At 43.0% G+C, this 24,461-nt stretch overlaps 2 protein-coding genes across 7 annotated transcripts; both read left to right on the top strand.

Moving 5' to 3' along the window:
- The first annotated feature begins 1,175 nt into the window (after positions 1–1,175).
- LOC136506817 (long chain acyl-CoA synthetase 6, peroxisomal-like) lies at positions 1,176–11,969 on the top strand. 3 transcript variants are annotated; one of them, XM_066501725.1, is made up of 23 exons: positions 1,176–1,453; positions 2,911–2,971; positions 3,054–3,131; positions 3,278–3,349; positions 3,451–3,532; positions 3,640–3,745; positions 3,843–3,886; positions 4,388–4,432; positions 4,528–4,614; positions 5,493–5,582; positions 5,688–5,767; positions 5,880–5,973; positions 6,530–6,618; positions 6,719–6,807; positions 8,241–8,370; positions 8,450–8,568; positions 9,116–9,239; positions 9,327–9,413; positions 10,057–10,160; positions 10,241–10,326; positions 10,838–10,924; positions 11,030–11,116; positions 11,209–11,969. In XM_066501725.1, the coding sequence occupies exons 1-23, from the start codon at positions 1,321–1,323 to the stop codon at positions 11,302–11,304; spliced, it is 2,070 nt and encodes a 689-aa protein (XP_066357822.1). In that variant the 5' UTR covers positions 1,176–1,320; the 3' UTR covers positions 11,305–11,969. The 3 variants fall into 3 exon arrangements, with proteins under 3 accessions (XP_066357822.1, XP_066357821.1, XP_066357823.1); XM_066501724.1 differs by having other exon boundaries at positions 1,177–1,453; positions 3,843–3,919; positions 11,209–11,966; XM_066501726.1 differs by having other exon boundaries at positions 1,361–1,453; positions 2,916–3,131; positions 3,843–3,919; positions 11,209–11,958.
- A 232-nt stretch (positions 11,970–12,201) lies between these two features.
- LOC136508439 (meiotic recombination protein DMC1 homolog B-like) lies at positions 12,202–24,114 on the top strand. Of its 4 annotated transcripts, none has more exons than XR_010771970.1 (15): positions 12,202–12,446; positions 12,554–12,657; positions 20,603–20,694; positions 20,861–20,932; positions 21,029–21,067; positions 21,277–21,328; positions 21,407–21,452; positions 22,106–22,151; positions 22,275–22,336; positions 22,437–22,503; positions 22,607–22,699; positions 22,781–22,849; positions 22,952–23,030; positions 23,128–23,680; positions 23,925–24,114. XR_010771970.1 is itself a non-coding variant. In XM_066503115.1 (14 exons), the coding sequence occupies exons 2-14, from the start codon at positions 12,558–12,560 to the stop codon at positions 23,370–23,372; spliced, it is 1,068 nt and encodes a 355-aa protein (XP_066359212.1). In that variant the 5' UTR covers positions 12,202–12,446; positions 12,554–12,557; the 3' UTR covers positions 23,373–23,827. The 4 variants fall into 4 exon arrangements, 1 of the variants encoding a protein (XP_066359212.1); XR_010771969.1 differs by having other exon boundaries at positions 21,271–21,328; XM_066503115.1 differs by lacking the exon at positions 23,925–24,114 and having other exon boundaries at positions 21,271–21,328; positions 23,128–23,827.
- Positions 24,115–24,461: the final 347 nt, after the last annotated feature.

The raw sequence follows: 24,461 nt of genomic DNA, 5'->3' as shown, positions 1-24,461 counted from the left end.
TACTGTTGTTTAATTATAGCAGCAATGACTCCATGTTAAACTTGTCTGAGGCCTGCTGTTGTTAACTGCACTAATTGTATGCCTAATTCGTTGCAAACTGTTGTCATGGATCTCATTGTCTTGCTCATTCCATTGCTGTATCTGTGTTTTTCCATCCTGACTATGGGCCTGGCCGAGTGAAAACAACCAAACAGAATCTCACTTTGGTAGTTGGGTTAGTTGGCTTCTCAGCCCGACTGCATTTGTATAAACAAACACAATCTCATCTAAACAAACACAATCTCATCTAGACCTGGCTCATTCCGGACAGATTGCCAAACAAGAACTCTTGCACAGGCCTGCCATTAGCCCTGGGCAAATTTAACCGAGAATCGAAAACCGAACCGAAAGAACCGGAACCGAAACCGAAAGAACCGGAACAAAAAAAAATCGGTTCCTTATTCGGTTCCTGATATTGAGGAACTGAAATAACCGAAGAAAATTCGGTTCTTACTCTCGGTTAGCCAAATTAACCGAAAGAACCGAATTACATGAATTATACTTCACTTACTTATATTTTGTAGGATTATGTTTGGTTTATGTGTAATATTTTATATTTGAACGGCTATATATTTGTGTTACTATATTGCTATTGTTTTCTTATATATTATTATTATTAAAAATGAATATAGTGTTGCACAAATTTGCCTTAGAACAAGTACATTTATTATTGTCTTGAGGTCTTCTGAAAAAATTCGGTTAGTTCGGTTAGAACCGGAACCAAACCGTAATAACCGAGAACCGAAATGCTCAGTTCCTAAAATTTTTTGGAACCAATCGATTTTCATTTTCTAGGAACCAAATTTCATCAACAACCGAGAAACCAAACCGAAACCGAACCGAGAACCGAACGCCCACGCTAACCTGCCATGGCCTGGGGGAGGGCGGGCCAAGCCGGAGGCCACCCTCCCAAACACGCCCCTAGTCCCGGTCCAGACATCCGTACCGAGAAATCGACTCTCCTCTTCAGCTGAGTTCTCTCCCTGTCTCCCCCTCCCCTTCGCGTGGTCAGCTCAGCCTCAGCGTGAGACTGAGAAAGACGGGGGGAGATCCGAGAGTAGATACATTTCTGCTTGGGCTTGCCTCGCCTGCGGCCGCTGGGCTCCTCACCGTCCTCCCTTTCCTTGGTTGCCCTCCACGCAACGCAACTCAACCAATAGCAAGGATAGTCAGTCAAATCAACTTGCTCCACTCCAGCGCCCGCCATCCACCATCCACCATCCACCTGCCACCTGTCGCAGAGCCGCCAAATCCCCACCGCCCGGCCACCAACCGCGCGCAATGGAGGACGCCGCCCACTCCCAGCGCCGCCGCGTCGGCGCGGCCACCGCCCACCTCCAGCGCCCGCCGCCGCCGCCCGCCGGGGGCTGCGGCGGCCTCGCCGTCAACCCCACCGCCGCCGAGTACGTCCACGGTGCGTCGCTCTACCTCCCTTCCCTGTTCCCTTCCCCCGTGTGCCTGCCGTCAGCTTCCATTCCGCCCCGCCGCCTGCTGTTTTGTTCGCCGCGCGCCGTCCCAGCTTTCGTCTCAACGATTGACAACGGATAATACGAGAATGGATTGGGGGTTGCTCGCTCCAGCTAGGGGATCGATACATAGATGTTGCGTCTGATTGCAACCTTTTTCGCTTCATTTTACTCTATCTAGTACGTATGTCTGTGCTCTGTCAGTGTCAAGATCCAGTCAAACTCTTTATTAAGGCGTCTGGGGAAGTTTAGTGTCAGTTGTGCGCCTCCTCTGTGATGTACTGCTATGCTATGCTTCCTAGTATCATACCCATCCCTGTTGACTGACAGCAAAGGCGCAGCAAACTACTATGAGTGAACATCTCTGTACATTTATCCTAGTGAGAACGAGAATATACTTTGTATGTAAATTGAACTGTTTATATTATACCAGTAAATAAAATAACAAAAAGTACACATGCTTTCGGAACCGCTCTGTATGTTAGTATATATTATCATATCGAGCAAGGCCACTAGTCTACACTAAACAATCATATCTCTCTAGTCTCTAAAGTCTAACCTTCATGCCCACAAGGCCACAAACAGAGTTGAAGTACTAATTAAGGATACATGTATATGATACTGCTGCTACCTGTTTCATACACGGTTCGTTTGTTCGTTCGTTTCTTCAATGTGCCCACTGCCACCTTATCTCTGCTCCATTTCAACTGCGCTTGTTTGGGTTGACGATGCAGTTCGCATTGTCCTCATCCCAGATAACTATGTACAGTTTCAGTTTCAAAAACACAGTGTCCTCGTTTCAAAAGCATCTGGTGTCCTATGTGACAAAAGGGTACCACAGAAGCTAAAAGACAAGTTTTATAGGACGGCAATTAGACCTGCTATGCTGTATGGTGCAGAATGTTGGCCTACGAAAAGACGACATGTTCAACAGATAAGTGTCGCGGAAATGCGTATGTTGCGTTGGATTTGCGGTCATACAAGAAGGGATCGAGTTCGGAACGATGATATACGTGATAGATTAGGGGTAGCACCAATTGAAGAAAAGCTTGTCCAACACCGGTTGAGATGGTTTGGACATGTCCAACGGAGACCTCCAGAGGCACCGGTGCGTAGTGGAATCCTAAGTCAGGATAGTAACATGAAGAGAGGCAGAGGAAGACCGAAGTTGACTTGGTTAGAGGCAATAAAAGGAGACTTGAAAGGATGGAATATACCCAAAGACTTAGCCTTAGATAGGAGTGCTTGGAAAACAGCTATTCACGTGCCTGAACCTTGATTTCTTCTGCTAGGTTTCAACTCTAGCCTACCCCAACTCGTTTGGGACTTAAAGGCTTTGTTGTTGTTGTTGCAGTGTCCTCAGAAGCAGATTACTGTTACTGACCACTCTACGAAACCTTTTCAGCGCAGGGCTACAGTGTTGTTCTCCCTGAGAAATTGCAAACCGGCAAGTGGAATGTGTACCGGTACGTGCTTCGTGTTGTTATGAGATACAGTGTTGTTCTGTGGCTCCTGTGACGGCTCGTGGCTCCTGTTGTTATCTTGCAGGTCCGCGCGTTCACCTCTAAGGCTGATAAGTAGATATCCCGACACCCCAGACATTGGAACGCTGCATGATAATTTCACGTAAGAGGCTGGGACCTTCTCTCTTCAATCTGACTTTTTATCTCTTTATTTTCCATCTAAAACTTTTGTGGAAAGTTCTGTTTTTATTTTGTGAGAAATCGTCGTAATCTTTTAGGCAAAATGTTACATTTTCCCAAATTTTGCAGGTATGCAGTTGAGACTTTTACAGACTGTAAATACCTGGGAACAAGAATCAGAACTGATGGGACAATTGGAGAGTAAGGATTAGCTATGTAATAAATGCCTTATTATTGCCTGCAGTGTCCTTTTTATCCAAACTGATTGACTGATTTGTGCAAGTGACAAATAATGTTTGTAGCTACAAATGGATGACATACGGAGAAGCTAGCACGAGCAGGACTGCAATAGGTTCTGGTCTTATCTATCATGGAGTTCGTGAAGTGAGTCATCTTGATCTGAACAAGCACTTGTCCTTTTGTTCTTAACAAAACAGATATGTTGCGAGTATATTTGAGCTTACGTCAAACACATTTCTATTTGGAATCAGGGTGCATGCATTGGTCTGTATTTTATAAACAGACCCGAGTGGGTTATAGTTGACCATGCTTGTTCTGCATATTCATATGTATCTGTGCCACTTTATGACACTCTCGGTATGTTCACAACACAGAATGACTATACTATAGTTCTCTTGTTCATTTATGATTTGTCTAGTGACAGTTTTTGTGTATTGTACATTTGTACTTTCAGGCCCAGATGCTGTTCAATTCATCGTGAACCATGCAGCGGTGGAAGTAATATTCTGTGTGCCTCAAACTCTGAGCATTGTGAGCTTTAATCACTTCTCTCTTTCAACCTTCGACAATTACTAGTTCCTAAAATAAAATTTGCAAATGAAGCCTATGATGAGGCTGCATGTCAGAAGTCATCTTAGTCATAACTAGTGAGGCTGGAACTGCTCCAGGGATTCGGGCCATTCTTTATTTGTACTTGTATAACTCTGATAACAGGTTTCTCTAGCATAAAAAACATCATATAGTATGGGACAAGTGGCAGCCATGACAACCTTTTTGTGGGCCCATATACATGAAAGATATGTCTAGTCTTGTGGATACTGGGGCCTGATATTTAAAGAATAAAATTTTTGTTCTTATTTTGAAAAGCTACATTGGTTTATTGATGCCATTTAGCTTTCAACTTCACATTATTATAGTATTATAATGTCATTCTACATTTAAAAGACGTAGACTGAACTTACGGCTATTATCTTACTCATGGTTATCTATTGATGGCAGCTGTTAAGTTTTATAGCTCAAATGCCATGTGTTCGGCTTATAGTGGTAAGTCTGGGCTGCTTACTGTTGACAAACACAATGTAATATTCATGATTATTCAAGGACCTTTCCTCCTTAATTTTCCTAGTTTCTTTGTCTAGGTAGTTGGTGGAGATGATGCAAATATGCCATCAACGCCAGTTACTACTGGAGTGGAAATCATAACTTACTCCAGGCTGCTCATCCAGGTGCTCATGATGATTTTTCTCTTTTAACTATTTCAAACACTACATAAAGGGGTAAAGGCTACCATGGTATAAGTTGCTTCTCATAAACTGCATGATTTTACTGAAGTGGATACCCTTATTTCTCAATGTACCTGAACTTAAGGAAATTTTGATACAACTGCATGGCAGCCATTTTCATTGTCATTAATCTGGAATGGCCTAAGTCAGATTTGTGGATGCACTCAACTATAAGTATCCCATGTCCTTTTGGTTCCCTGTTTTCTTCTTGTTCTTTTTCCTTGCCTATGTGCTTCAAGAGTTTGGCCCTTAGAAAGTTGGTGTGATTTCACACCTAAGCCGCACATATGTACTTATGTTATTTGTATTATGTTCCTAGATTTTATACGTGGGATGCCATGATTTCTTTACCATCCTTTGTTGAGTGGAAGTTAGATCTATCTAGAATGCAAACTGAATCTTCCAGTTAAGATTAACCTGAAATTTTTGTATCTGCATGCTTGTATGGCTGTAGAGGTCAGTTGTTTTTGTTTTACTTGTTTTTTTAGGGGAGTTCTCATTTTACTCGTTGTATGCAAAGTACACATGAGATTACAGATCAAATGTTCTCCTTGATGGTTATAGACATACATGCATTTGATGGTTATAGGCATACATAGCATGCTCAAGCTGGAAATTACCTTTACTTTGCATATATATAAATGTGTATGCATTTCCATATTAAAATTTTCATTTATGGAATTTGAATGTTTAAGTTGTTAATACATTGTCATTGGCGTTTTAATTTTGAATAAAGAAGGGCACATCACCTTCTGTTTTCCACTTGCTCCTATATATTGTGCGCCCTTGTTTTCTGTAATCCTTCAATTCTTCAAACTCAGGGAAAGGCCAGTCCTCAACATTTTCGCCCGCCAAAACCTGAAGATGTTGCCACTATCTGTTACACTAGTGGCACTACTGGCACGCCAAAGGTAAATCATCCATCCTTCGATTGTTCTTTGCTTCATCAGCAAAGTTCTGTTACTTGTAGAGTTGTATATTTCAGATCTCTGATGTTGGATATCATTTTTTCCCAGGGAGTTGTTCTTTCTCATGAGAACTTAATTGCAAATGTAGCAGGATCAAGCCTGAACATTAAGTTTTACCCCTCCGATGTGTTAGTATTTTTCATATACACTCAAATAAAATTGTTTGTGCTTGATCAACTTATCCAATTCACATCAGCTCTTAACATTTGTGACAATAACTTTGTGGATCACTCTCCTCAGGTATATCTCATATCTACCTTTGGCTCACATCTATGAGAGGGTTAACCAGATTGCAGCACTGCACTGTGGTGTTGCCATTGGATTCTACCAAGGGGTATGCAGATTCAACTTTATTTGGAATGGTATCTATATAACTATGTAACTACAGAATAATTTTGATGTGCATTCTGAGAATTAATTAACACTAAACTACTAAGGGTTCATCTATAAGTTGGTGCCTGTAGTTGTAGGAATATGATCATCTATTGCAAAATATGCATTGTGCACTTGAGTTGCTCTTAGTTTGGATGACCTTTTTTAAAGCTTTGGACAATTCAGAGACTAGCTGTAGACCAGTGTGAAGGATCTTTCATCGTCAATATAATATTTTATCAATTTAAATTCACTCGTAGCAGTTGTTATGTCCCCTTGGTGGTCACTGTAACCCTCCCCCCACCATCAACTTTTCCTGCTGTGGACTTCCTGTGTCCACACAACACCAGTTAACTATACCCATGCATGGTTATCTCCTGTTTATTTGTTGGTCTGTATGAAGCAAACATTTTATGTGGCATTTCTAAGTTATGCATCTGTACTTGCATCCCATAATTTGTTACCAACAAATCTACCATTATGACTCTTTTATCTTTATTTACTACATTAAATTCCAGGATAATTTGAAGCTCATGGATGATCTGGCTGCTTTGAGACCGACAATATTCACAAGTGTCCCCCGGTTATATAACAGAATTTATACTGCGTAATAAAACTATACCACTAACTTCTATGTTCGGCATAAATTCTTAAAGTGATACGTTCTGTTCATACTGCTAACTACTAGTTGCTTATTCGATGTGTAGAATTACAAATGCCGTGAAGGAGTCTGGTGGGCTGAAAGAAAAATTGTTTCATACTGCATACAATGCCAAGAGACAAGCAATCCTTAAAGGTAAGAACAGTATGCTACTAGTTGCCTTTACTTTTGTTTTTTTTTGGATAACAGTTATGAGAATTTCTTCTGCATCCATAGTGAAGCATAGTATTGATACAGCCAATCAGTCATACATGGATAATTTACTTGCAGAACTTAGTGAATTAAATGGTAAGGAGATCTCCTGGGTAGAAAGGAGATCTCCTGGGTAGCTAGGTTTCTTTTCCTTTTTTATTGCGCAGAAACTTTGACCCAATTTTTTCCCCAAAAGGGCCGGCAAGAGCATTGACCCAATCTGTATGGAAGAAACTGGTCGACGTTCCAGTAGCTTCTAGTAAGATAATTCTAGTGGAGTTTGTTTGTAAGGGTCCATGAAGGGACCATTTTCTTCTCTCTTTAATATAAGATACGCAGCTCTCCTGCGTGTTTGAGAAAAAAAAAGTAAGATACTTCCTCTGTTTTCAAAAAATTGTCACTGCAGACTACCGTTCGAAACTTGAACACTTAGGCCTTGTTTGGATGTTGTAGTATTAAGAAACCATAGTATCAAGAAACTGTAGTTTTAGAACCATTGATGTGCAAAACCGTGGTTTAGGAAAAAGAGGTCTAGAGTGGAGTTTTTAAAACACCAAAAAGACCACAGTTTCAGCAATACCATGGTATTGAAAACCATAAAGTTTGTTGCACCGAAACACTTCATGGCACTCTAAAACCAAAGTATTTCACAAAACCAAGTTATTTTTCTATAACTCCAAAAATACTTTGTATAGTAACTTCCAAATGACTGACTTAGGTAAAATAAGCATGTAATTGGTAGATTTGATATAGATAGTACTATAGTATTATTATTGTATATTCATAAGAATTTAAATATGCACTAACTAAGCTGGTCAAAGTTACAATAGCAAAAGTCAACAATGACAAGTATATAAACACACTGGGAAGTAATATGCCTTTTTTTTTGTTCATGTGTGTCTTTGCATTATCTAGTTTGGTATATACCTTATGATCTTTAGGATGACCTCAGTATCCTAATACCAGCCTGGTTTTACTTGGAAAATAGAATACTTTGTGCAATCCTTTATTTTGTTTCTGTGTATAGTTTTGAAGCAAGAATATGGTGCAGCCAACCATTTGGGTTTTGCTGTGCAAATGACATTCATCTAAGATTGGTGGCCACTCATAGAATGTAAAAGGATGGAGTCTGGTACTAGCAAACATGAATACATGATGGTTTTGTAGTTTCTTCAGGACTTCATTATATGGCAGTAGCACGTAGTCGTAACTTCTGTTTCAGAACTTCAAATAGTAATCTTCTTGGTTTCTTTATTGCTGTTAATTGGAAAAAACTGAATCAGTCTAATTTTACATTTTGATGCCACCTTTTAATTCAGTTTTCATCATCACATGTATGCACAATAAAATGTCACTTCTATACTTTGTGCTATCAGGGAAAAATCCATCCCCAGTGTGGGATAAGTTGGTATTTAACAAAATAAAAGCTAGGCTTGGTGGACGAGTGAGACTTATGAGTTCAGGTGCTTCTCCACTGGCAGCAGATGTCATGGAATTCCTGAGGATGTAAGTTGTCTTCTTCTGAGCTCTCTTGGATGATTTTTGGAACTTAGTTTAGTGACAATTACTGTTTAAATTTCTATAGATGCTTTGGTGGTGAAGTTCTTGAAGGCTATGGAATGACAGAGACATCCTGTATCATATCTGCAATGGATGTTGGTGACAGATCAATTGGTCATGTTGGATCCCCAATTGCATCTTGTGGTAAGCTCTGTGTTTCAATGTCAAGGATATAATAAATTTGCTTGGAACTTGCACTTGTGTTGAAAATATTGTCCATGAATTCAATTTATAATATAATAATATACATAGACTCATAGAGAAGCCATGCTAAAGTTGGTAGGCCTTTATTTGTTTTTTTTTAAAAAAAATTGGATGTTACTTATCTTATATTGATGATGCCATGATGGTGGTACTTTGAAAATCCAATAAATGTTCACTGAGATTAGTTGCATTGAACAAACTTATCCTAAATTATTGTTTCTATGCCTTGCATCCATTTTCAAGGGTTATTTTTAAGTTTTAAGTCTAACGTGCTTGAGGTCATCCATTTAGCAAGGTCCTGTGGTCACCATGTTGAATGGGTCACGTTTCTGGAATAAAAGCAGCCTGTTTCTTGAGAAAGATGTCAATTTTCTTTCCCATGACACTAATCAAATGACATCCATATCCAAAATAATTGGGTATGCCTTTGTGCTTTTGCTTTGTTTTCACAGTTTCGTAATGTAGACCTTTGTCTTTCCATTTTCAGAGGTGAAACTTGTGGATGTCCCAGAAATGAATTATACGTCCGACGATCAACCTTATCCTCGTGGAGAAATTTGTGTTAGAGGACCTATAATATTCCATGGTTACTATAAAGATGAAGTTCAAACGTAAATTTCTATCCTTCACTTAAACTTACCTTTGTACTGAATGAGCTTCAACTGCAATTTATCAATAAATACATTTAAAAACTACAGAAAAGAAGTCATTGACGAAGATGGTTGGTTGCACACTGGAGACATAGGTCTGTGGCTACCTGGAGGGCGTTTAAAGATTATTGATAGGTAAAAATGTGCACTGTTTTATATTTTAGCTTTTCTTTTGGAATTAAGATTACAATGTTTTGCTCTCAGTAAGCCACGATAATTTGCAATTTATATTCTTAGTTCTCTTGGACTCTCCACACAACATCCATTAAAATCATCATAAAATAATCTACAGCCTTTTGAACCTAGGGCTAGAATAGACCTACTATCTGGTGTGACATTCCAAGTTTGAACTAATTCTTCATGAGGAGACAAATTTATGAGACAAGTTTCATTGAACAAACCGAAGCTTGCTGGAACCTCTTTTTTTTTCTGCTTTCATGTCCATACATTTTCTATTATAATGTACTTGATATAATATTAATAGCAATAATATTAGTAGCCTTGCAAAGCTTCATAACTGAATTGTAAAATACGAATGGTGCAGCCCATCCAAAAATATAAATGAATTATTGAAGATTCCTTCATTTTGCTCTTGACAGCTTTTCTGTACAACTGAATGACCAAGGAATCAAAACTTCATTATCCATTCAGAACTTGTGTTCTTGCAGAACACTTTTCCTTGGCTATATTGTTGATATGCATTTTCCCTAGGCGCTGTTTGATCTCACTATTTTTCTTCCTATATTACTAACGCCTTACATCTTGTCCTGGATTCTAGGAAAAAGAACATTTTCAAGTTAGCTCAAGGAGAATACATAGCTCCAGAGAAGATTGAAAATGTTTATGCCAAATGCAAGTTCATTGCCCAATGTTTTATATATGGTAATATTTCTGATTCTATGTTGGCTATATGACCATCAGTTATGGCCATGCATGTTCTAAATCTCTTCTTTTGGATGCAGGTGATAGTTTAAACTCTTCCTTAGTTGGTATTATTGCAGTTGAACCAGAGGTTTTGAAGGCTTGGGCTGCATCTGAAGGGATCCAGGTAAAAGATGTTAAACATAACGTTTGCCATCTATTTATTTCATCCTTCAAAAAAAATGTCTGTAAGTACTCTGACACTGATCCAACTTATAATTATGAAAACTGGCGTTCGTTTTCCATCTTATGCTTTGGTTGATTCATATATCGAATGGAACTGTGGCAGTCTCTTCCACTCCCTCAGCATGGCTGTTGAACACTAAATCCTCTGTTTTGAGCTGCGGCCTGTTGAACACTAGATCCGGTGGAATTTTATTAGTTGCCATCCTAAAGAGCCAGTTTACTTTTCAACTATTTTGCCACTCAATAGATCACACTAGATAAAAATTATCCAACTTTACCGTGTTATTGTCACTTGCACATTCCTCGAGTGTTTCATGCCTGCAACCTGTTTCTCTCTTGGATATGTTGTCCACTGTTCCTCACAGTAAAACTCAGCACAGATAGACCTTCAAGCAAGTCTTTAACATTTGCACAGGGTTTTTATGCTCTAAACTGTCCCTTCTAACATGTAGTGCGAAGACTTGAGACAGCTTTGTGCTGACCCCAGAGCAAGAGCTGCTGTCCTGGCTGATATGGATTCTGTTGGGAAGGAAGCGCAGGTTTCTCTCTTCTGCTCTGACCTACGTAACAAAATCTAATGCTCAATCCAAGTGAAACTGTTCTGCAGCTATCGTTTATTGATTTCCTGTGCCCTGTTGTACCAGCTAAGAGGTTTTGAATTTGCTAAAGCTGTTCGGCTTGTTGCTGAGCCATTCACAGTGGAGAATGGTCTCCTCACCCCAACATTCAAGGTAGGCCCCACTGGTTACTCTAGAGGAAATTTACAAACTGATGAAATGCTGAGTGGCTCTGGCTTAGACTCCCATCCCCAATACTTCTGCAGGTCAAAAGACCGCAAGCTAAGACATACTTTGCAAAGGAAATCTCAGATATGTATGCAGAGTTGCGGGAGGCGGAGGCACCCAGGTCGAAGTTGTGATCGTACGTGTAATGGTCAGGAGAAGTGATACACACAGGCTTATACTGATATATCCGGCTTGTTCGCTAGTTGGTTTCTGGACTGATAAGCTCGGGTGGTGCTGGTTTGTTGTGAGAGGAAAACACTGTTGGCTAGCTGATAAGCCATGGCTGAAACCAACAAGCGAACAGGCTGATCATGTATAGAATAATAACTTAATCTTTTACTGGCGCAGCAAATAATGGTTCCTGCAATGATCAGGAAGAATGAGGACAGACGGAGGCAGTGCTTGGACTGCAGAATGAATAGATGGTCCTCGTTATGAACTTGTAGAACTGAATGCCGACTTGCCGAGTACATGAGTTTTTGCCCTTGTCCAACGTGCCACGTTACCCTCAATGGAAGATACGTACATCATAGAAAAAAAAATCTGCAAATGTAAACGGTAAACAGTTCGTTGCGAACTGTAAGAATGTCGGTCGGTTGTATAGCAAGTTCGGTATTTTCTTTTTCCTATGTCGACACAGTTCAACATCATGGTGTGGTGAAGCAAGTTGATTGATCGGAACGAGCTGGAAGCTGACGAATACAGAAACATGTCTTTCTGTCGGTATATGGTAATGGTATGACATCATGCCTGATCAGCCTGATCGTGTACGGACGGTAGAAAGCAGAAACGACTGCTAAGCAAAATTGACTGCGAGAGCATGGAAAGTTTCCTGTGGGCCTCAAAGTCCAGGTCCACTTCATCGTGTCGGCCCATCCCATGGCAGTCAGCGACGGATTCGGTTGGCTGATTCGTATCGTTATTGGTTCGTGAAGAAGTACTGCGACTAGTTTATGTGAGAGAAAAATACTATTTCGACTAAAAATTTACGATCATTTACGACAAGCCACAGCCAAACGAACAGGTGGTTGGTGAGACCCATCAACCCATTCCTAGCCCAGCCCAACGATAAGCCAAGCCCGACCCGTCCGAGAACGAGAAGGTCCGGGTAGCCAGCCTTCAAGTACCCCCCGCACCGGCACAGCATCACACGAGACACGACGGACCCTCTCTCCCCAACAGTCTCTCGCCTCCGCTTGCTCCTCCTCCAAGCCCCACCCCACGAGCTCGCTCGCTAGCGCCTCGCGGCCACCGCCTCCTCCTCCTCCTGCCGCAGGTACGCGCCGCCGCTCCTCCCCCTTCTCTCTCCCCGCCGTTCGCGTGTCCCTCACTCGCCGCGCTCGTGCTTAACTTCTCCGTCTCCCGATCGCGCTACTATTGCAGGCACATGGCGCCGTCCAGGCACGCGGACGAGGGCGGGCAGCTGCAGCTCATAGACGCCGACAGGGTCGAGGACGAGGAGGAGTGCTTCGAGTCCATCGACAAGCGTACGTCGCGCCCTCTCCCCTCCCTTCTGGCCTCCCGCATTACTTGTTCCGCGCGCGCGGCCTCCTATCCTACCACCCTGATCGATGCTGCAGTCGCCTTCCGCCACGGCGGGCGGATCGCTTCCGCCTTCTGACGTTTCGTTTTTGGGTTCGCAAATATCGGTCCGAGTTGGTGTTGCTTCGAAGTGAAGTTCGTGGGATTTGTGCTTGGGGTCGGCATTTGTTTGTTTTTGTTGGGTGCCCGTAGTTGGGGTTTTGCGTTCCTTCTGATTCCCCCAAAATTAGTTGGGGTTTTGCTGTTCATGGCATGAGTTCGTGGGGTTCTAGTATTCCCCACGTTTGATCGAAATCCTGCGGCTAGTTCGTTTTAATTTTAATCAGTGTGTGCTACCGTTACTTCTGCATAGATTGGTCTGAATTTAGGCTCAGTCTGAGTTCACGATCCCCGACTTCACTCTGTCAAAATGGTCAGCAAAGTGCAGTGGAATTCGAAATTAGCTCGTTCTATCCTGGGACTTTTGTGTGGAATACTTTTTTCTAGCAATTATTATCTCCCTTTGTGTCGTACCTCTCTGATCGATCGGTGCTCCACTCGCCGAGGACGGCGGATCGCTTCTGCATTCTGCCGTTTCGCTTTTGGGTTCTGGAATTTCGGTCCGTATTGGTGCTGCTTCGAAGTGAAGTTGTTGTGATTTGAGCTTGGTGTCGGCATTTGTTTGGTTTTGCGCGTAGTGGGGTTTTGTGTTAGATTAATTCGGGCTAGGCCTATTATTTATTTTAATTAATCAAATAAACTTCAAAGGCCCACAATTATTGTTAAGTGGAAAAGTGATTAGTACCATATGGGAAATTCACTAAAAAGGTTCTCAACTTAAATAGTGAGTCCTAGGACTCTCACATAGACAAGTTGAGAGGGAGAACCGGGAGGCCACGCGCGCGCCGCTGCCGAGCCGAGCCGCCCGCGACGCGCCGAGGCCGTGGGCCGTGGCCTGGTTTGGTTTGGTCGCTTGGCCCAACCGAAACCCTAGCCGCCGCAGCCAACTCTTCATTCCCTCTTCATTCCCCCGACAGGGCCTAGCGGACAGATGGGGAACTGCGCGGCTATAAGGGGGGGCGCCCCTGTCCGGCAGGGATAGACCCGACTCTTCCTCTTCCTCCTCTCCGCAACATCTGAGCGCTGCATCTCCCCCCTGTCCGGTAGGGATAGACCCGACTCTTCCTCTTCCTCCTCTCCGCAACATCTGAGCGCTGAGCTGTTCGTCTGCATCTCCCCCCTGTCCGGCAGGGATAGACCCGACTCTTCCTCTTCCTCCTCTCCGCAACATCTGAGCGCTGAGCTGTTCGTTTGCATCTCCAACTCTTCATTCCCATCTCCAACTCTTCATTCCCCCGACAGGGCCTAGCGGACAGATGGGGAACTGCGCCCCTATAAGGGGGGGGGGGCGCCCCTGTCCAGCAGGGATAGACCCGACTCTTCCTCTTCCTCTTCTCCGCAACATCTGAGCGCTGAGCTGTTCGTCTGCATCTCCAACCGGAGTTCCCTGCGCGCACAGGGAGCTTCGGTAGCAGGCCTCCGGAACTTCCCCCGTCAAGCGTACCTGCACGGGTAGGCGGGGAATCAAGTTTTTGGGGAGCGCCGGCTTCCCGGTGCGACTGCTGCCCCGTCTCCGCTTCTGCAGTTTCCTGTTCGGGGGCTTCTGCTTCCTGACGGGAGAGTCTCGTTCTACTGCTCCGACACCGCACCTGCAGGAGTCTCCCAGCGCGACCTCCTCTGCAACATGGTGGACACGAGGACTGGTGGCCGCACCAACACCAACGACAGAGAAGATGGTGGCTCACTGTCTGCGGGTACCGGCAGTCCCACCCTAGGGTATAAATCTAATCCCACTGTGCGCTATTGTTCATATGCTATTCTGTTAGCGTTTTTATCGTACTTGGTTGTTGCACTGTTAAATACTATCTGCAGTAGTGGTGGAGTTACAGTATGGTTAGTGGTACTGTTACTATTGTTTAAGTCGTTTTTATGGATTAATATAAGTCGTAAATTGACCAAATGTTCAACAATCCAAAAACTTGATAGGTCTTTTTCGACTGCTAGTTTTGCTGCGTCACTAAAACCACCACCATTGAAAGATGATGGATCCAACTATAAAGTGTGGCGTGTCCGTTCCAAGCTGTGGTTCACTAGTATGCGTTGTGAGCATGTGATCAAGGGAAAGCGCATTGAACCTCCTTCCTCTCACGAGGAGGAGATTAAGTTCAATGAGGCAGATAACTTGTTCAAGGGGGCTCTCATCAGCATATTAGCTGAAAGCATGGTGCAAGTGTACATGGATATGGACACTGGCAAGGACATGTGGGATGCACTTGAGGCCAAGTTCGGTGTTGCCGATGCTAGCACTGAGCTGTACATCATGGAGAAGTTCTATGACTACAAGATGGTCGATGACCGATCTATAGTAGAGCAGGCTCATGAGATACAGATGCTGGCAAAGGAACTCTAGAACAATGAGTGTGAGTTGCCTGACAAGTTTGTGGCCGGCGGTGTCATCGCTAAGCTGCCACCTACTTGGTCGAGCTTTGCCACTACTCTAAAGCACATGAGGCAAGTGTTCAGTGTGACTGATCTCATTGCTACTCTTGGTGTGGAGGAGAATGCTAGAGCAAAGGACACTCATGGCAAGAAAGCGCATGAGGAAGGTTCTAGCGCCAATCTGGTGCAAAAAAAGAACTTTCATGCCGCACAGAGGAAGAAGAAAAACAATCCTGCAGTCAAGCCTAAAGCTGCAACTTTTAAGAAGAAGGGCAAGGAAAAAGAAAAGGGCCTTTGCTTTGTCTGCGGTGCATCTGACCATTGGGCAAAAGAGTGCCCTGACCGCAAGGACAAACAGAAGAAGACCGCAAACATGGTTGTTAGCGAATCTGGAGGATCTGGGTACGGTAATCATCTACCTACAATTTTTTTAGTTTGTCTCTCGCCTGAGTGGTGGGTTGACACGGGTGCTAACATTCATGTTTGTTCTGATGTTTCTTTGTTTTCTTCTTATCAGGAACAAAGAGGTTGCTCCTTGCTGATGGGAAACGGTACGCATGCTGCTGTACTTGGTGTTGGTACGATCAATCTAAAGTTTACTTCAGGAAAGATCGTGCAGCTAAAGAACGTGCAGCATGTCCCCTCCATCAAGAAGAATCTCGTTAGTGGATCTCTATTGTGTAGAGATGGCTTTAGACTTGTGTTTGAGTCCAATAAATGTGTTGTATCCAAGTATGGAACCTTTGTTGGAAAAGGCTATGAAAGCGGAGGCTTGTTCCGCTTCTCTTTGATGGATTCTTGTGATAAAATTGTGAACCATGTGAGAAATGATGATGAGTCTAATGTTTGGCATTCCCGACTCTGTCACATCAATGTTGGTTGTATGACGCGCTTAGCTAGTTTAAAATTAATCCCTAAAATCGATCTGGTCAAAGGGTCTAAGTGCCATGCTTGTGTTCAAGTGAAGCAACCTCGCAAGTCTCACAAGGCTGTGAAAGAGGCGAGAAATTTGGCACCGCTAGATCTCATTCATTCTGATCTGTGCGAGATGAATGGTGTATTGACCAAAGGAGGAAAGAAATATTTCATGACTCTTATTGATGATAGCACTAGATTTTGCTATGTGTACTTGCTAAAAACAAAGGATGAAGCAATGCATTATTTTAAAATCTATAAAGCTGAAGTAGAGAACCAATTAGAAAGAAAAATCAAACGGTTGAGGTCTGATCGTGGGGGAGAATACTTTTCACATGAGTTTGATTCATTCTGCGAGGAACATGGAATTATTCATGAGAGGACGCCTCCATACTCCCCCCAATCCAATGGGATTGCCGAACGAAAGAATCGCACTCTAACTGATTTGGTTAACGCCATGTTAGACACTGCGGGACTTTCCAACGAATGGTGGGGTGAGGCTATATTGACGGCATGTCATGTCCTGAATAGAGTTCCTACAAAGAATAAAGAAGTAACACCATTCGAGGAATGGGAAAACAAAAGGTTGACTCTCTCATACCTACGCACTTGGGGATGCTTGGCCAAGGTGAATGTGCCAATCGTCAAAAAGCGTAAACTTGGACCAAAAACTGTAGATTGTGTATTCCTCGGTTACGCTTTACACAGCATCGGCTATAGATTCCTAGTTGTAAGCTCTGGAGTACCTGACATGCGTGTTGGTGCAGTGATTGAGTCCAGAGATGCTACATTCTTTGAGAATGAATTTCCTATGAGAGGAAATGAACCTAGCACATCTAGTCAAAAACCTGTTGATTCCCCCGTGGCGCCAACAGAACATCTTGAACAAACATGTGTTGAGAATCCTGAGGAGGATAATAGTGGAGCTACTCGAAAGAGTAAGAGACAGAGGACTGTAAAGTCTTTTGGTGATGATTTCACTATATACCTCGTGGATGACACTCCAAGCACCATTGCTGAGGCATATTCCTCTCCCGACGCCGACTACTGGAAGGAAGCAGTGCGAAGTGAGATGGATTCAATTATGACCAATGGAACTTGGGAGATTGTTGATCGTCCTTATGGGTGCAAGCCTGTAGGATGTAAATGGGTGTTTAAGAAAAAGCTTAGGCCTGATGGTACGATTGAAAAGTACAAGGCAAGGCTTGTGGCTAAGGGTTATACCCAGAAAGAAGGCGAGGACTTCTTTGATACTTATTCACCAGTGGCCCGATTGACCACAATCCGAGTACTGCTTGCCCTGGCTGCGTCTCATGGTCTTTTCGTTCATCAGATGGATGTTAAGACGGCTTTCCTAAATGAAGAGCTAGATGAGGAGATCTACATGGATCAACCCGATGGTTTCGTAGTAGAAGGTCAAGAAGGAAAGGTGTGTAAATTATTGAAGTCTTTGTATGGCCTAAAACAAGCACCTAAGCAATGGCATGAAAAGTTTGATAAAACTATGACATCTGCTGGCTTTGTTGCGAATGAAGCCGACAAATGTGTGTACTACCGCTATGGTGAGGGAGAATGAGTAATCCTGTGCTTGTATGTGGATGACACACTAATCTTTGGGACAAGCCTCAATGTGATTGAGGAAGTCAAGGACTTTCTGTCAAAGAGCTTTGACATGAAGGATTTGGGAGTGGCTGATGTGATACTAAACATCAAACTACTAAGGGGAGAAAATAGTGGGGTAACACTTGTACAAACTCACTATGTGGAAAAGGTACTGAGTCGCTTTGGTTATAGTGACTGCAAGCCTGTGTCCACTCCCTATGATCCAAGCGTGATCCTGAGAAAGAACCAAAGAATAATGAGGGATCAGTTGAGATACTCCCAAATCATCGGCTCGCTAATGTACTTGGCTAGTGCAACGAGGCCTGACATCTTATTTGCTGTGAGCAAATTAAGCCGGTTTGTTTCAAATCCGGGAGATGATCACTGGCGTGCTCTTGAAAGAATATTGCGCTATCTAAAGGGAACGTCGAGCTTTGGCATTCACTATACTGGGTACCCGAAGGTACTCGAGGGCTATTGTGATGCAAATTGGATATCTGATGCTGATGAGTTAAAAGCCACAAGTGGATATACATTCACACTTGGAGGTGACGCTGTTTCCTAGAAGTCTTGCAAGCAGACCATCTTAACGAGGTCAACAATGGAAGCAGAACTTGCAGCACTTGATACCGCTACTGTTGAGGCTGAATGGCTCCGTGAGCTCCTTATGGATTTGCCGGTGGTTGAAAAACCTGTGCCCGCAATTTCTATGAACTGTGATAACCAAACAGTAATTATCAAGATAAACAGTTCAAAGGACAACATGAAGACCACTAGGCATGTAAAGCGGCGGTTAAAATCTGTCAGAAAATTGAGAAACTCCGGAGTAATAGCATTGGACTATGTCCATACGTCTAAAAATCTGGCAGATCAATTTACTAAGAGACTATCGCGTAATGTGATAGATAGTGCATCGAGTGAGATGGGACTGAGACCCACATGAAGTTCTATCGTGGTGGCAACCTGTCCTATGTGATCGGAGATCCCGTGAATTAGGATGGTGAAACAAGCTATGGGTAGACTGAGGGAAGAGACCCTTTTTAATAAAGGTCAATCTCTTGAGTAATGCACTTCTCTTCCTATCTATATGGCAGGTTGGTAAATACCTCAATGTGATTCGAGTGGCTTAATGAGAAGCAAAGATGTCGGCCTACAGAGCATCTTAAAGGAACACACCTATGTGAGTTCGATTGCTAGTCGCAATCTATGAGATTTGGGTGATCTCTAGATACTCATGAATAGGCCAGGAGTATGACTTATATGCTCCAACCAGAGGGGATGCTACAGGCAGCCTAGTATCAGTAAAGGAATCGAGTGAGCCTCACTTTGCACAAAACTGTCAATTCAAGGCATAGTCCATTGGTCAGTTGTAAATGAGTGTAAACTCCTTTTCTAGATGGATGTTCAACTTAACAGTCTCCATCGAAACACTGGTATATCAAACAAGCTCAGAACTGAAGACATTAACTGTGGACTTCTGAAGTTTGGTGGGGATTGTTAGATTAATTCGGGCTAGGACCATTATTTATTCTAATTAATCAAATAAACTTCAAAGGCCCACAATTATTGTTAAGTGGAAAAGTGATTAGTACCATATGGGAAATTCACTAAAAAGGTTCTCAACTTAAATAGTGAGTCTTAGGACTCTCACATAGACAAGTTGAGAGGGAGAACGGGAGGCCACACGCGCGCGCGCCGCCGCCGAGCCGAGCCGAGCCGCCCGCCCGCGCGCGCGCGCGACGCGCCGGGCCGGGCCGGGCCGAGGCCGAGGGTGTGGGCCGTGGGCTGTGGCCTGGCGTGGGTTGGTTTGGCCTGGTTTTGTCGCTTGGCCCAACCGAAACCCTAGCCGCCGCAGCCAACTCCCAACGCCCAACCACCCTGTCCAGGTTCATTCCCCCGATAGGGCCTAGTGGACAGATGGGGAACTGCGCGGCTATAAGGGGGGGGCGCCCCTGTCCGGCAGGGATAGACCCGACTCTTCCTCTTCCTCCTCTCCGCAACATCTGAGCGCTGAGCTGTTCGTCTGCATCTCCGACCGGAGTTCCCTGCGCGCACAGGGAGCTTCGGTAGCAGGCCTCCGGAACTTCCCCCGTCAAGCGTACCTGCACGGGTAGGCGGGGAATCAAGTTTTTGGGGAGCGCCGGCTTCCCGGTGCGACTGCTGCCCCGTCTCTGCTTCTGCAGTTTCCTGTTCGGGGGCTTCTGCTTCCTGACGGGAGAGTCTCGTTCTACTGCTCCGACACCGCACCTGCAGGAGTCTCCTGGCGCGACCTCCTCTGCAACATGGTGGACACGAGGAGGACTGGTGGCCGCACCAACACCAACGACGGAGAAGATGGTGGCTCACTGTCCGCGGGTACCGGCAGTCCCACCCTAGGGTATAAATCTAATCCCACTGTGCGCTATTGTTCATATGCTATTCTGTTAGCGTTTTTAGCGTACTTGGTTGCTGCACTGTTAAATACTATCTGCAGTAGTGGTGGAGTTACAGTATGGTTAGTGGTACTGTTACTATTGTTTAAGTCGTTTTTATGGATTAATATAAGTCGTAAATTGACCAAATGTTCAACATTTTGTGCCCCTTCTGATTCCCCAAAATTTCGAGGATTTTGGGAATAAACTAGTGATGCGTTGTGGCATAAATTGGTGGAGTTACTTTTCCCCACGTTTGATTGAAGTTATGCGGTTAGGTCGTTTTAATCTCTGTGTGCTACCGTTGCACTTGGGCACTCAGGGTTTTAGGCTTTAGGCTTGGGTTCATATTTTGTTGGGAAACAGGATTCACGTTGTGTTGCATTTTCCATTTGTGTGGTTCAATGCTATTAATTTTAAGTTCTCAGCATATATAAATCCTGCATTCAAGCTAATCTGTGGTGCATACATCTTTTTGGCACAGTGATATCTCAGGGGATAAATGCAGGAGACGTGAAGAAGCTGCAGGATGCAGGGATTTACACTTGCAATGGCCTAATGATGCATACCAAGAAGGTTCTGAACTATGCATCCCAATACCCAAATCTTTGTTCTGTTTGTCTGAATTTTTGCTGCACGGTGCTTAAATTGATATCTTGTTTGTGGCACTTGCATGCTTGCTTTCATTTGTTCAATATTCTGAACATATGGCTGTTGTTCTAATTTATGGATTGTCTTGCAGAACCTTACAGGAATCAAAGGTTTATCCGAAGCAAAAGTTGATAAGATCTGCGAGGCAGCTGAAAAACTTCTGGTCTGATCCTTTAAGTTGCTTTTGCTTACTAAACTTCCATGCAATCAGTTCTGTATGATATTATCTTGAAATTCTCTTCTTTCTTGTTTGTCACAGAACCAGGGCTTCATGACAGGAAATGATCTCCTTCTTAAGGTAAGAAAATTGCATTTAAGATACTAATTGGTATATGGTTTACCACTTTGGTGTGTCTGATGAGTGATAACCAATGCTTGACTGCTTGTAAATATGTAAACTAACTGACAAAGGTTGATTAGTTATTGAATCTAGTTGAGCACTTTTACTTCTCATATGTGTTGTCCATTAAGGTTGTTTGATTTATTTTGGCTTATTTGAAGCGGAAGTCTGTTGTTCGGATTACAACTGGGAGCCAGGCACTTGATGAGCTGCTTGGCGGTAATATATCTGAAATCTGTCATGTGATCAGTCATGCTATTATATTAGTCTAATAGATGTACATGTTTAAATTTGAAGGAGGGATTGAAACACTTTGCATCACAGAGGCGTTCGGGGAGTTCCGGTACGTTGATGTTCTTGTTCCTGTTGTTTCTTTTTCTCTGAAGTTCTGCTGCAGGAGCCATATTATGTGTATAGTTGATATTTATGATATAGGGCCACACTTGTAATAAATGTATTTAGGTCTAACTCAGTTATGTATTACTGTATTTAGGTTGATTATACAACCTTTCCAACCCTCTTGTACCGCCATTTTCTGTTGTCTCATCTTCTATATGTATTGCTAGCACTAGCAGTGCATCTTATAGTTTCTATGTAACCATGCCTTTGCTTTGCTAACTTAACCACATGAATACAATTTCTCACCATATTCTTGATGCGAAAATTATTCGTTAATGACAATGACATTAAGATTGGAGATTGGATCTATGTTTTCTCTAAAGGGAACAGTATATGAAACAATTCCCTTTGTATTCTATTGCTGGGACTGGGAGCAATTTGGCATTGTATACAACACTCTATCGTGCACAAACCTCTTACATGCAAATGAAAGAAACGTCTTAAGTATATACTGGGAATAGTCACAGTGAATGTTGACTTATGTTGTGCTTTTGTAACTATATTTCTGAGTTCAGTTCTTTTTTTGAACGTAATGATATTTCTGAGTTCAGTTCTAGCTTTTTAGTTTGAAATATATGTCATCTGGTTGTCTTTCAGGTCAGGGAAGACCCAGTTGGCTCATACACTATGTGTCTCCACTCAGGTTCATTCCCCGCATCAAGTTTTGTAGATAGCACCTAGACCATGGAAATATAGAAGCAATAGAATTTGAGGAAACAAAGAAGCAACTGAACTACTTTCTTATTTCTGACTGATGAAAATGCAGCTTCCAATCCACATGCATGGGGGGAATGGGAAGGTTGCCTACATTGACACTGAGGGAACATTGTATCTTTGGAATTTCATGAGTAATTTGTCAAGCTGATTCTCTCAAGAGTTTATATTTATTCCTGTCATCTCCAAATTGTTTCCTTAATGAAGTTTTCAGCCGACCTGAACGCATTGTGCCAATTGCTGAGAGATTTGGGATGGATGCCAATGCTGTTCTCGACAATGTATGAATTCCATGCATTTAACATTTCTCATTTCTATTAGCCCATTTCACCACTAATAGACCAAATTGGCTGTTTCATTTTATGTCTGTTTCTGGTTAGATAGATCATATATGCTCGTGCATACACCTATGAGCACCAGTACAACTTACTCCTGGGCCTTGCTGCCAAGATGGCTGAAGAACCTTTCAGGCTTCTGGTAGGCATGAAACTGTAATGTGCATTGATTTTTGATAATCAGAGTCGTGCTCATGTGGTAGTTCTATCATCCTGGAAACAGATTGTGGATTCTGTGATTGCACTATTCCGTGTTGATTTCAGTGGCAGGGGTGAACTTGCAGAGCGCCAGGTATTCCCGTCAATTCATTTCAATGGCAGTAGGCACCTCGTAAAAATGTTGAAGGGTGTCGTTTTGTCTGCTTGCTTATGTTTACCTGCTGTGGAATTGCAGCAAAAGCTAGCACAGATGCTGTCCCGTCTTACCAAGATTGCCGAGGAGTTCAATGTTGCAGTGTACATCACCAACCAAGGTGGGCTTTGCTATTTAGCACTGTATATATATCAATTTCAAGAGTTTACAGATCAATGAACTTCAAATTCTAAGCTGTCTCCCTTTTTGTGTTGCAGTGATCGCTGATCCAGGTGGCGGCATGTTCATAACCGATCCAAAGAAACCAGCAGGAGGCCATGTGTTGGCGCATGCTGCCACCATCAGATTGATGCTGAGGAAAGGCAAAGGCGAGCAGCGTGTTTGCAAGATCTTCGATGCTCCTAACCTTCCTGAAGGAGAAGCTATATCCTTTTGCTTTGGTGGTCCATGTTTACTGCTTGCGTTAATGGTTGCCTTACTTTCAAAGCTTGCTAAAATCTAGCTAGCTAAATTGCCTTGCTTAGAACTGCATAGCAAACTCTAGTGTTATAGCGAACCTTACCTGCTAAGTGCTAGCTGCCATGACCGAATGTTAGATGATACAAATTATCAATGTGATATTACATGAAACTTGTTTCCCTTGACCAATAGCACGTTTTCCAGGTTACATCAGGTGGAATCATGGACGCAAAAGACTGATTTGGTTTTCCAGCTGGAGTGCTTCTGCTCAAGAAGATTGTTCATGTTTCTTCAGTAGAGTTCATAGCTTGCATGGGTACACATCGAGAGAAGTTACCGCAGTGTTACTCTGTTTTAGGCCATGTTTAGATTGCAAAAAATTTCAACCCGATGAATAGTAGCACTTTCGTCTTATTTGGTAAATATTGTCCAATCGTGGACCAACTAAGCTCAAAAGATTCATCTCGTGATTTCCAACTAAACTGTGCAATTAGTTATTTTTTTACCTACATTTAATGTTCCATGCAAGCGGCTAAAAATTGATGTGATGGAGAGAGAGTGAAAAAACTTAGAATTTGGAGGTGATCTAAACAAGGCCTTATCCTTTGACAGAAAAAAAAAAGTAGGCAGAACTCTATGTTGCTTAGGCCTCACATCGGGTTATTTTTGCCACGGAATTTGAGATGGAACCAGTTGTACATGTTTTATGGTTTCCCAAAAGAGTGCTAGGCAGTGACCATCTACTGTGTTAGTTGTTCATGCATGCAGCATGACCATCTACATGCTCAATATAATAACATTCCATGCTTGCGTAAATGGCAGTATGACACTGCTTTCTTGTTAGTTTTGGTTTGACATTGAAGAGAAAGTAAAGATGCTCTTTTCAGATCGCTCTAGTTGGAACAGATGATCAAGCTACAGGCTGTTCGCTTGCTCGTATCTAGCTTATAAGCTATGACTTATCAGCCAATGAACAATATTTTTCTCTTACATCAAATCAGCCAATAGTACTTTCAGCCATGACTTATAAGTCAAACTAGCCCAAACGAACAGGGCGCTAGTGCTGCTAATCTATGTCTTGGACTCTTGGTCGATCCGATTCCCGACAGAGCAGACAGCAGAGAGGGTTTGG

This window comes from Miscanthus floridulus, chromosome 15 (genome assembly GCF_019320115.1).
Source record: "Miscanthus floridulus cultivar M001 chromosome 15, ASM1932011v1, whole genome shotgun sequence".
In the NCBI taxonomy this organism is placed as follows: domain Eukaryota; kingdom Viridiplantae; phylum Streptophyta; class Magnoliopsida; order Poales; family Poaceae; genus Miscanthus; species Miscanthus floridulus.
Note: the sequence above shows the minus strand (reverse complement) of the source record. Positions and strands in the feature narration are given on the sequence as shown.

Excerpts from the sequence above, each read along its gene's own strand:
- LOC136506817 (XM_066501724.1), top strand. The coding sequence starts at position 1,321 with ATGGAGGACGCCGCCCACTCCCAGCGCCGCCGCGTCGGCGCGGCCACC. Across the intron at positions 2,972-3,053 it reads GGCAAGTGGAATGTGTACCG|GTCCGCGCGTTCACCTCTAA; the intron begins GTACGTGCTTCG and ends GTTATCTTGCAG. Across the intron at positions 9,240-9,326 it reads TATAAAGATGAAGTTCAAAC|AAAAGAAGTCATTGACGAAG; the intron begins GTAAATTTCTAT and ends TAAAAACTACAG.
- LOC136508439 (XM_066503115.1), top strand. The coding sequence starts at position 12,558 with ATGGCGCCGTCCAGGCACGCGGACGAGGGCGGGCAGCTGCAGCTCATA. Across the intron at positions 21,453-22,105 it reads GAGGCGTTCGGGGAGTTCCG|GTCAGGGAAGACCCAGTTGG; the intron begins GTACGTTGATGT and ends GTTGTCTTTCAG. Across the intron at positions 22,337-22,436 it reads ATTGACACTGAGGGAACATT|CCGACCTGAACGCATTGTGC; the intron begins GTATCTTTGGAA and ends TGAAGTTTTCAG.